This window comes from Triturus cristatus, chromosome 3_2, assembly GCF_964204655.1.
Source record: "Triturus cristatus chromosome 3_2, aTriCri1.1, whole genome shotgun sequence".
NCBI classification, from domain to species: domain Eukaryota; kingdom Metazoa; phylum Chordata; class Amphibia; order Caudata; family Salamandridae; genus Triturus; species Triturus cristatus.
In genome coordinates, this window is record NC_140584.1 from 615,900,024 (window position 1) to 615,913,047 (window position 13,024).

Consider the following 13,024-nt stretch of genomic DNA (forward strand, 5'->3'; position numbering starts at 1 on the left):
ACCATAGGCAGGTGCAGCAATAAAGTAAATGGGAAACTGCATCCAGAACATACTTTTCTAGAAGGTAGGCTGGGAGGAACAACTAAGGTGTAGGAGCCTGAACATGCGTAAGGCTAAAACTATAACTCTACTTTTGATTTTCAATTTTGTGTTCGTTGAACTACGATCTGCATTTCAACAGCCTTTCTGTTGCATTCCTACTAGTGTTTTTGCCGGCATCTGCCAGTGGTCTTGCCATAGCATTCCCGGCCCTACCTTTTACCTGCCTCCCTCAGTTAATTGTTGTAGTACTCCCTGTGCGTCCTGGGGCTGTCCCAGTTCATCTATCACTCTCTGGTCGACAACCACCCAGATTCTGGAACAGGAGCCAATTACACATAACTACTGTAATCCTGTGGTACCCCATCAGAGAGCGCTGAACTCACATACTGTCCTCCGCCAATATCCACAGTTACAAGTATGCAGTATTGCCCCCTGGAGCACAGCATTTGGAAAATAATCTTCATCACGTTCGAAAGGGGAGTATCACCATGCAGAATACAGATGGTATTGAACTTAGGCCATATGTTGCAGGATTTGATTTCATTACAGGTGTATTTTAGCTACTGTTAACTTTTCTATCCATTCAGAGCAATACTATGGCTCTTCTTTTTTCACCACAGGTGTAGATCAAGAACTGGTGTTAGTAATTTGCTGGAATAGGCCATCCAGAAAGATCACTTGTGAATGAATGTCAAAATCAATAAATCATTGAATCAAGTCAGCTCTTACAGTAGTAGGTAGCCCATTACTAAGTGGACTGTCACCTGAACCCGTAGAAATATAATACAAGAAACAGTCAATCAACACAAACAAGCATTGTGTGTGACTGGGGCAAAGCTAGACAGATTCTCCACAAATATCTAGAGACTTTCAGGTGCTTCTAGCTCCGGCAACGTAAACACTCGGCTGTAAATGGGCAAACGGGGAGTATAATTAGTGTTCGGCCCTTCTGTATTATCCCATCAACAAAATACAAATAATCTTTTTCTTCCTGTCGCATTTTCTGGAACACACTGAAAACAATTAAAGCAAGACCTCTTCTAGATTCTGGAGCTGCAGGGAATGACTTTGTGCTCTTTTTGTCTGTCTCGTTTCTGGTTAAGGAGAAACAACAAACAGTTGTTATAGAGATGAAGCTCCGATAATCCTTAAAATCAATTGTGCTAGATATTATGCTGATGATAAGCTAAAGAAAAAACGTATTTTTACAATATCCTTAGATGTTACTTTCGCCTCACATTTCCCTACTTCCCAATATTTTAGATTTACCATAGCTTGGGACATCGAATGCACACATACATTTTCTAATGCCATTTTTTTTTACAAGCCTTTACGTCTGTGCAAATGTTTTAAGACTCACAATAACATTGCAGTGATGTTAGCAGGTAGCGCAAGTCATAGTCCAGAAATGCTATGCCTGATCTTAATCATTTGAACTACTCCAATATTTGAAAACTGCTGAAGCTATCATAAAGCAACCGAGCTTTGAGATCAGTAAAAAAAAAAAAACGGAACCAATAAAGTTTTTCAAAAGCCCAACCAGTTGCCCATCTTCCAAATGTGAGCTGATAAATGAGGTCATAGTTTTGTAGGCCTATCACAGAACCTCTTTCCTCCTACTCTCACTCAGTTATCGCTGGATCATAGTTCACAACGTGGACGATCTAGCCTGAATCTATTATTCCCATCTGAGGTGGCTGAGGTGAACTGTATCATACCTTTTAACCAAATAAGATACCGCTTTGGTTGTATCCTATGTAGAATGGTACAGTACACCCCACAAGGGATTACAGATCTTAGAGATGCACTTCATTTAAAAGAGTACAAAACTGGGAGTTTCTCCATGTAGAATTTTACTCTCACCTAACGAACAATGGGATATTTCACGGCGCCCTTCCTCAACCAAATGACTTTTTTCAGGTTGTTAGCACAAAGATGGATATGCAAGAACTGTACCGACAGATCAGGTACACTATGTGCTGATTAATTTTGGAAAGCAAGTACAAATGATTCTCAAGTGGCATAATAACTCTAAACCCAAAGGGCAATGAACTAATTTCTGCACAATTCCTGGAGACCCAGGCTGTAATAAAATAGGCGGAAGAATGCACCTTATTATTCCACCTATATACAACACAAGAATAACAAGAATAACCCTTGTTCCTCTAGCATCCCCAAGGGCGCGGGGTTGTGGCGGCTTACTAAGGGACTTTGATTAATTAACACATTCTAAAAATAAATGATTCTTGTTGTGGCAGACCCAATTTAGAAACAGTTGCATTCCACCCATAAACAGAGCGAAAATTCCACTGGAATGGAAATAGTCTACCCATTCATTCAACACATCTTCAAACTCCCTGGCTTTATAAAGTTATCCCATACAGTGGCTCATACTGCACTGCGATAGCCTAGAAGGAATTAGGAAGACTACCAAGCAGTTGATCACCATTTTGAAATGATGGACTGGGCGAATACCTGATTGTCGTGTCACTCTAAGGCGCTGCTTGGCTGTAGTGGTGTTTGCGCTAAGGTTGAAATGGTGCATTTTCAAGTTCTTCCTAAATCCAGGTGATTTGTCTCTAAGCAGGTACTGAACATGAAATATGCACAGAAGTCTGGACCTCTGGAATGTGCAATAGCATCTGCCTTTTTAACTACAGTACATTATAGTGATGGGGACGATCAAAGAATCTACCAAACACGAAATCTTTACCAGCTGTGTTTTTCCAAAGCAGCCTCATTCTCTTTGGGTATTATTATAGCAGAATGTGTGTGTAACAATGACCAGCACTTACTTACTCTTTGCGTTTTTAGGTTTGGCTTCACAAAGTAGTTGTCTGCACGATCTATTCTTAGCCTTTTTTTGAAACATTCACAGGCTGAGCTTTGAGTTCGCCCAGAGAAGTACTTCTCTCTCACGTCATGCTATTGCTGTATGGACTGGAACGGTCTGGGACCATTATGCATACGCAAATGACTTTCAACCATTACACTTTTGTAACTTTCAGTTATTCTCGTGCATGAAAACTATACCAAAAAAAACAATACTTTTTGCTGCTTTTTTTCTCTGCACTGGCAAAGCCCTGACTGACTTTAATGTGCTAAGCAGCATTAGTAGATGTAAAGACTATTTGTGGAGGTCTGTGTTTCTATACCTTGACACGTTCAATACCTATTGGCTTGGTCAATGCCGGTTTTATTCTCTCGTTTGTTATGGCTATGACCGCCAAACTCAGCTTATTCTTAAGCTATTCAAAACCAATATCCCGTCTTCCAAGTCGCACACGTGCCTCAAGTACAGACTATCGGAACAAGACTGTAGGCAGAACACTCCTGAATCACGCCTCTTTTACATAATGCAGACGCCCGACTATGGTAGGATAGTAAACATCTTGTTACTCCAAGACAGCCTACGACAGATGGGAAACTTTATGCGAAAAGCATTGTATAATCATTTTTTATTGCAGTTTGACTTTTCACGGTTCAGTCTGGAATTCATTCATTTAGCAGTCATATGAGCAGTCCCTTAATGCGTCCATGCATGCACGGGATTGTAAGCCATGTATTGCTTTACATGGGAACATCAGATGATGGTCCGTTCTTGTTTACACAAATGATATTTCCGAGGTGCGATACTACGTGAGGAATACCACGTGTATTCCTATGCGATGGGGAATAACATGCTAAATTTGCGCTACCGCATCGATTTCTGCATCTCATAAACCCAAATGCTAAAATAGTGACTCCCTGACAGAATTTTTAAAGGTTAAGGCAAAACTTTTTCCGCTCTCCTTTTTTCTCCCACGCAGTCTCTCTCCCCCCTCTTGTAGCATCTCCCTCATTGACACGAGCCGCTTCGTCGTTCCCCTCATTAACAGCCCTTTTCTTTGACCAGCGTGCAGTCTCTTGCCCTCGGCTGCTTCTACAACAGTCTCCGTTTCTTCCACCCTTTCTCCGTTTCCCTCTCACGTCTCCCGCCTCTCTCAGTCAGGTTTAAGGTTTGACATGATTAAATGGCCTTAAAAGGAATCGGATCATTGGATGCCGTGTGTGTTCCCAGTCAGGATTTCAGACTCACCTCCACACGTTGTGCTTTCATAACTGTGAAGGCAACCAACACCTGCAGACCATATAGAGCCATAAGAGGCCCCTGTAAGCCGTATGCAGTCACCAAGCATGAACTGAATGCACCGCACAAACGTCCTCAGAGACAAGGCAATCATAAACAACCGCCGAAAATACACTTAATCTGCATACACTCAGCGACGCTCCGAACTAGCAGCGCCAAGCGACGACGACACGCTGCTTCGTGTGCTGCCCTCCAAGGCTGACGGTGTGATAGAAGAGTGCGAATTAACGATTATAAAGACCCTTGAGTCATAAATAGCTCTTAGACACCTCAGAGTATCATGCTGGCTTAACCTACATGAATCATATACAACCTTCATACAAACCTTGCAGTGGCACCCTGAAACATATACAGCCCATCACAGACGCCCTAAAGCGAGTGCAGCCTGCCAGAGACGGTGAGGACCGTAGACATCCGAGCAAAGAATCCTAAACTGCATACAGACCAGACCCCAAGGCTCGCGCGGAAAACTCTTCTCATGCTGCAAAACTAGAGAAGCCCCCACCCCCCCCCCACACACACACACCAACTAGTGCACCCTGTCAGACTGTCTGACCCAATACACACCACGAGACCCTCCCCAAATGTCAAGAGGCTCATTGGGAGCCCTAAACTTTCTAGGTCACACGAGCCCCTCAATTCTCCCTTTTCTCCACTAAACGAACCCTCTGAGTACCTGGGTCGCCACTGATGAAAATAAATACATGGTCCCTAACTCCCATATTTAAGGAATTGGAGCAGAATGACAACTAGGGTGAGTGTGCACAGCCTCATCCTATGGAAGGCATGTAGTGGTCGCCCCTAGGACAGGTATGCTAGGACAGGCGTCTTCGATTTCTCGCCCATCTCTAGGTGCAACCTGCTGCGTGCTCCATCGACCGGCGGGCGGGAAATACTTAGGTGTGCTCACCAGAACCCTAAGGGTAAGTTCAGTCGTCTGTGAGCTATGAAAATTGATCCCTATTACATATGCTGGGGGATGCTACGATTGTTCAGGACTGATGGCTGAGCAAAGCCTACAGACGCTAATAGCTTGTCAATCATAGCACCATGGCCAATACCTTCTCAGTCATAGCACCATGAAATATCCTGAAGGTTCAAGGTCATAATGAAATCCACAAAAATATCCACTACACAAATGTTAGCAGCAAATATAACAACTAAATAATCTTGACTAACTCTTTCTAGCCACATGGCATAGTATCAATGCATTAACAAAGAGGAAATACCTGCAAACACACTTTCCACTTATTCTAAAACGGGTTATGTAGTATCCTAAAACGAGAGACCTAGTTTACATGGACACATCATCATAATGGTATGAAAAAAACAATTATTTTACGTCGATACTTCAGTAAGAAAGAAAGTAAACTCAATTTTACATGACAGCAGTTGACCCTTGGACTTCTGATTTGTGATGTAGATATTCATGTGTCCAAACTTATAAATGGACACCCCATCTCTTCCTAGATTTGATAATTTCCCTAAAAGATGACCTTCCCTGTATCTTGGTATGGACAAAACTGGAAACAGGGTGGCAGAAGGATGAGAACACAAACCAGTTCTTGATAGACCTAGGGCAAATGACCCTCTTAGATGAACTGTGCCCCTGGAAAGGTACACATTCATAGTTTTTTGCAAATCTCAAGGAACAACCTTCTCCGTTTACCTTTTAAGTTACTATGTACATAGATGTGGTCTTCAAGTCTCACAAATGAAATGTAATTTGAAACTCATTCTTAGCCCACTGGGACTTCAACGATCTCTTTAATTCGTATAGATGTTAATTACATGTCTGCCTTAGAACAACAGCGTGTAATCTACATTCCACGATAAACTCAAAAGTTCAGAAGAAGCAATATGTATTGGCAAATGATTTTTTTTTTTAGCAAAATACGGTGGTGTAGGCTCTCGCATTGGGCACCCTTCACTGTTGGTTTCAAAAGGTTGAAATCCACATCTCTCACATCAGCATTGAATAAATATTGTGTCCATAAAATGAAATGGTCCTAAACTCTCAATGTAGACTTGAAATACCTAACATTCAAAAAGACCTAGCACACCAAATTAGAGAATTGTGCACAGCTCACCAAAAAATCTTGAACCATCAACAGCCCTCAAAGCTATTCTTGAAAATCCTGCATCCTGTTTGAGACACTTGTGCACATAATATAGGCAGGGGCTCCAATGCAGATATATCCTGGTAAGGACCGTCTTAAAGTAGAAAGCCATGAAAGAATTCCTATCCAAAGTACAGATCTCAATGATTTCCTTAAGCCATCAAATATCCAGACCTGAGAAACCTCCTAGGTTTAAACAGCCTGTCAAAAACATCCCATAACAGTATACAGCGCATGCCGAGTGCCACAATCATATTCAGTCCATCTGGGAAGTCTCCTTAGCATATAACCCACATCCTCACTTAATGAAACCAAAGATTTCTGGAACTTAATACGTCAAGCAGACTCCCCTAAAGCTGGAGTGGATGTTGGAACATGGCAGCCTCAAACCTAGTGCAACATGATCTTTGAAATACATATGGCCAGACATTTGTACATACTGTGGCACGGGCCTCCTGACTCATTTATAGCACATCAGACACCTCCTTGACCTGGTAGCATTCTGCAGCACCAAGTGCAAGCTGACAAAAGCCAAAATGCACTTGATAGCCGCCACCAGAATCTCTCCTTTTACTGAACCCACAGAGACCCCAGTGACAGTCTGACTTTATTTAAGGATACCACAGACCTTAAACTGTCAGATGACCATAAACCGAGTACAGCCAATCGGTGTCGCCTTTGAAATATTTACAGCCTAGACTTTCTGATTTGCATACTGCTGACTAGGGCCTCCTTGAATAGTATTCATTCACCAGTGACCTCCCTTTACCACAAACAGAGCCCACAAAGACACTGAACCTCGGATAGGCCAGAAGAGATCATTTGATCCTAGTGCAAACCACTGTGAACCATATACATAACCCAACACTTGCAACACCTAGGGCAGGCTATAAGGCACCTCGATCCCAGTTCAGGCTGGCAGGGCAACTGGCAACTTGGTATCTTCAGATACCATCATTGGCCAAGATTAGCTGCCTGTAACACACTGAACTAAGTGTTGAGAGTACCTCCTCCCTGCTGTGGCCTAAGGGGCCATGTTACTAGTGACGCACACTGCTCCCAGATCTCTGAATGTTCCCTTATGCATGTCAGCTAACAGGATTGGAGGAACCTACACTCAGGTCCTTAATCCTTCTGCCACATTAGATAGCAAAGTAGGATTCAGTGAAGTGCTGTACACATGGCGCATTGCTCATCATCATTTTGGCATTTATAGACTTTAGGTTCAGCGTGGAATGAATGATGTCTCCACAGAGGTCCTCCAATATAATTATGCACTGTCAAATTCACTAAGCCCCAAATTCTAGGTGAATGGTCTTGAAGTACAAACTTCATTCTGAACTGCAGTTTTGGTGACCATTAGTTATTGCTCAGGCCTATTTTCAACCTTCTAGATTTACACTGTACTTCTGTTTGCTTTTGTCCTACCTGGTATTTCTCTTCAGAAAACTCCTGCAGGATTCCCAATGTGGACTGATAAGTAAAGTGCTCAACAATGCTTATTATTTTTCTAAATTGTGTGGAGGATCAATATAAAAATATTTACTCTTAATTCCAACTGGTGCCTCTTCGTTTCAAGACTTTGACAAATCAATGTTCACCATTAAATATCAGTCCACGAACATTCTAACTCTGACCTGCAGTACTTGCCTACATTAACAAATATCAAATCTACTACGCACAAATGACCCATTTAACGAATACTGTCATCATTTACAGGTACAAAGCCGCAATATCACATCCATACATTTCACTACCTAATCTCTGACTAGCCTGTTTATTGCCTTACAGCAGTAGCCAGGGTCTGGATTATCCCCCTCAATTTTAATCTCATCATTTGAAGCCGCTGAGATTTCGCATCTCTGATGCGTGGGAAAGCAAGTGATGCGAAAGAATGTGATTGATGCCGGACTCTAAAAGCTAATACCATACCAGCTGCCAAAGGCAACCCTTCCCCAAACAGTGTGTCAGCCACATGAGAGCCATAAACTAAAATATACATAAGAAGCCTGCCTCCTGGGCAGAGTCTAGCTGGATCTGCTGTGAAAATGGTTCAGATTACCAATGGCTCCTACAGATTAAACACAGGACATCAACAATTTCCCTTGAGCCCATCTCAGCATACCATCACTTAAATCTAACCCAGCTCACCAGCAAATCACTGAACCTATATAAGGAAACTATGGCCCTCCAACATTTAATCCAAGGGACAATGAGTCAGCAAGAGAAGCCACCATTTGAATCAACAACATCCACCAGCTGAGCCCACCACACTACTCAAAATCTAAACTAAAAGATCTATACTACAGGACCCCGCATTTTGACTAAGGTGGTAAAGAACAAACTCATTCACCTGAACTAAGGCACCTGAAGTAAGTACCCGGGAGCCCATATGCCCAAAACAATCTGGAAAAACACACCACAAGTCTTGATACTGAGAGTTCATTCAAGCTAGCCTCCACCAAAGTCTACCCCTGGGAGTCTGACAAACCAATTCTTGCTAATTAAAGATGGCTCCTCATATGAAGGATTCTTAGACATCCCCCAACAACAAATCAACAAAAACGTTGTGTTTCAAATTTTGATATGGTATGCTTGAACCAGAATCTTTTACCTCTGTGTGGAACCCCGGCAGGTGTTCCGCTCTTACTAACACCTGCCCAGTTTGTTATTTGCTAGCAAAAGAAAGCATAAGCCAGGTCTTCTTTTTCTGTCTTGCTTATAACAATTACAGACATAAATGGATGGATTCACTTTGTAATCACCTCAGCATCAGGAGACACATCGAGGCCCTAAGAGTGCTGAAGGGTGACACATCTCTATACGGTGGTCATCCTAAGAAAATATTTTTTTGCAGTTGACTTTGCAAGGGAAAAAAAGGCCTAAGACTTTAAACCTAAATGCTATGGGCGTTTGAGGAACAAAATGTGGCACACTAAACATAGCCGCTTCCTCCTCAAGATCATCTAAGGAAAGAACGACTCTCATAGCCTATCAAAAAATGTTGCTAACCTTAGACAAAACCTTTTCCCCATATGTAAGATTTGTTTTTAATAGAACTGTAATGTATTTTATAAATTTGTCAGTGCATAACTTATATACCTATTAATTCTCCTATGATTTGCTTCTTGGAAGCAAGCACAGGATTGCATAGCAGTGAAGTTTGCACATGGTGTGCTGTTTCTAATGGACTTTATCAGATTTACACAGAATGCACATAGTAGTTATAGTTACTTCAATGTATAGCTCCAGCAAGCACCTTATTATATGTGTAAAGGGAAACATTATTGCAACTAGTTTATGACGCGAACTATGTAATGGTAAATCTGCTTTAAGGTATGTGCTAATACTTTTGAGCATGTCCAACTAAGAAACGTTTACTATTCATCTTCAGTAGACCAGTCGTTGGAGGAAGGGTGAAGCCTGATAACAGTTTTGTTTATTGCTACCTTTACACATGTACTCTACTTCAAACAAAATCAGATTGTAATGTTTTAACTTAAGTATAACTGTATTTAAATATGAAATGATATATCTGTATGACTTATGAGAAGTGTGGCTCACTGGTTAGAGTAGGCAGACCTGGAAGCAGAGGTCAGCCCGGGACCAGGGTTCAATTCCTGGCTCGGCTGGGTCTTGAGTCCATAAATTGTCCATGGACTCGATAATTCTCGCTCCAGTGCATACTCGATTCATGGGTTCACACTCTGCGACTCTGGGCAATAGCTTGCTTAATCTCCACAATGGCCCCTCGCGGCGGGATGCCTGGCTTTCACCTTGTGGATGCCCTGCTGGGTTATCTCACAAGGGAATACCAGGACGGGTTCCCTAAGCAAGCGCTTAGAGACCGGTTGGTGATTTGCGCTATATAAATATCTGTACATTTACATTTATGGAGTGTAAATTCCGAAATAAACATTTTCTACTACTTACCACCATCTGAATCTCAGGATAGCAGAAACCCAATAAAAGGAACAAATGTCAAGGAATCCGAAATGAACCCTTAAGCATAAGCCATGTTAGCCAAGGGCTTGCAACAGACCTGCAGTGGGAGGATTCAGCATGAGAAGCAAGGATATTGAAGTCAACCATTTCCGCCCGTTCACCTGAGAGCCAAGGTCCTGAAACCAGCAACATAACCCACAACATGCGCCAAGGGGCTAGCAGTTAGTACCAAAACATACAACCGTTTTCTACAAATGCATCATCAGCAACACCAACGGTGTTCAGAAGTCATCATTTGCAGTACGGTCTGGATGAAGGAGGGGATGTGTATGATCCCATGGATGATACAACTGCCAACGCTATATGCAGAGCTGGCACTAGCAGTATGCCACCTGTAGAGTTTATATCACTTATTGGCAGAAGGGTATCATTTTTAATACGTTTGTTCAGTTATAGCAAGCCATTTCTAAAACCCAATGCCAGCCGTACCACTATGCTGTCAATGCCCAGTTTCTTCCATTACCTATCTTTTTTACACTTTGTTTCACCACCTGTCAGACCTTCTTTCCATAATCCCTTTAGTTGGTATTTCATTCGTCTTGCACCCCAGTCACCCTCCCGGCCACACTAACCCAATGCCAAGCTGTCACAAACCCCTTCTTGTTATCGGTGTTCACATCAATCCTTTTGCTCTCCCACTCCCTTCAATTAGTCCTCTCTGTGCCGCAATCACACTACAGCCCGCACGCCCGTTTTGACTTCCTACTTGCCCCATGTTCCTGCTTTTATTTTTGCCACAGTAGCCACACTGGTTGCATTGCCTCATAACACCATTCAGCTTACCCCTTCTTAAGGTGTACGGATTCCTTCCGCCCCACCCCCAATGCCCAAATACTGGTTCTCCCCAGCCACCCTTCCTGCTCCATCCTGGTGTCCCGGTTTCCTGCTCCCTAATAATGCTTTCTTCCCGCCTCAGTGGCAATCCTATTCGTTACTCTTCCTCGCTGCTATCATCACGGAATCCGTTAATTCCCCCCAATCGCAAGCCAAGCAAATTTAACTCCGGAGGCCCAATCTGTTGCTGTGCTTCCTCTTTACCGAACCTAATAGCTACCATGATGCCCCACTATTTCATCCCTCGGTGTGCCCCCATCTCTCCAGTCACCACCATTTCCAACTGTTGTACAGACCCTGTCTGCCACCTGTTGCTCCCCGATTGCACAGTACCACCTGCCGCATCAGCTTCCTGGTTATCTTAAGTTTACACTCTAGTGCAGTTCTATTCCCACCCAACTTCTTACGCCCCCTACCTCCCAGCTTCTAGTTATAGCCCCAGTCACACTTGTTATTTCAGCCATAGTTGTTGCACTTGCCCCCTTTTCTGCTTCTTTCATCTACTGGTGAATCAATCTCTCTACTTCCCTTGCTTTCCCAGTCTGTCCTAGTGTGTTCTCTCTCCTGCCCACTTGTTGCTTTGGACAGCGTGGTCCCAGTTACTCCCTCACCTGGTGAAGCGCTGTCAGTCCGTCCACATTTGTGCCGTTAATAGGGGCTCCGGCCGCCAGTAGTTCCTTCACCTCGGCCCGGTCACCGGCCGAGCAAGCGGCCATAAAGACAGCGCCTTGAGCAAAGCGCACACGGGTTCTGGCCGCCCTGCCCGCGGAGCCCCCGGCCGGGCCCCCGCCCGTCTCCTCCGAGGCCCGCCAGCGGCTCAGCTGCTCCCGGCGCTTTAGCTTCGCCGCATCCGAGCGGGACCGATCGTCCGCCGCCGCCATCTTCACACTGCGGCCGGGCCCGGTGAGCGGGGGCGGCCGGCGGAGGGAGGGGGGACTGGGCAGGAGGCAGGCTGAGGAGGGCCAAGAGAGGAGGACTGGAGGAGTGCCAAGGGAGGGTCGGGAGAAGGTAGGTAGGAAGGCCGTGGGAGGAGAAAGGCAGGGGAGGGCATGGAGTCGAAGGGTGGACCAGGAGATGGGGCGGAGGGGAGGGCCTAGAGTCCCGAGGGAGGATCCGGATCTAGAGGAGAGGGCCCGGAGTGCCGCGGGAGGAGCCGGTGGCGCTCTGCCATACTACCGGTCAGTCCCACGGCCTCCCTTGTCTTAGTCCCGGAACTGGAGACTCGGTGGCTGCGCACACAGTAAATATAGGGATTTCACGCACTTCTGTCCGGAGTATAAAGCTGCTACTGCTGCCCCAATCAACAGGAAAGCGAACCAACTCCTAGGACCTTCAGTGGGACAACTCGTAGGACGCGAAGACCAAGGAGCCCGCTATGCTTTCACTCAGTAGCAGCCTACATGTTTGAAGACTCCAGGGAAATGGCATTGGCGAGTTTAGTTCCAAAAGATTGTTTTGACAGGAAAAGACTGTTAGTAGTCGTGAGACTTCATTACAGACTAAATTTTTCAAGAATCGTCACTAAAAACATGTTATTTATTTAACACATAAAATACCAGAGATTAACGTTTTCCAAAAAGCACTTTATCAGGGGCGCAACTAGACCCAGACTTTGGAATGGGGTGGAGGGTGAGGGGTATTTGTAAGGGGCGTGATCTTCAGAGCCCGAGTCGAAATTACTTATTGGGGATAAAAAAATGTAATACTAAATGAAATGTTGCATTTTCATGCATTTAGGACAGTAGACTTGGCAGGATGTAGAACGCCGAGTTCTATTTTCTAGGACAGTCAATGGCAAATGACATATTCTAAAATACACTAGACCCTTTTGAATTTGTCTCAGCGTAATCAGATATTTGTTTAGCAATTGCTCTTTCATAATGTGTTTACAAGC

At 44.1% G+C, this 13,024-nt stretch overlaps 1 protein-coding gene across 2 annotated transcripts in view; it reads right to left on the minus strand.

The window, feature by feature from the left end:
* The window catches only part of LOC146857829 (protein phosphatase 1 regulatory subunit 12A-like), a 600,392-nt gene extending 587,899 nt beyond the window's left edge, over nt 1-12,493 (minus strand). The window contains exon 1 of one of the 2 annotated variants that reach the window (XM_085648504.1): nt 11,742-12,493. In XM_085648504.1, the coding sequence (XP_085504630.1) occupies nt 11,742-12,011 (270 nt within the window). In that variant the 5' untranslated portion in view covers nt 12,012-12,493. The remainder of the gene's footprint in view (nt 1-11,741) is intronic. The other variant, XM_085648505.1, reaches the window with a different exon arrangement.
* Between the last annotated feature and the right edge of the window lie 531 nt (nt 12,494-13,024).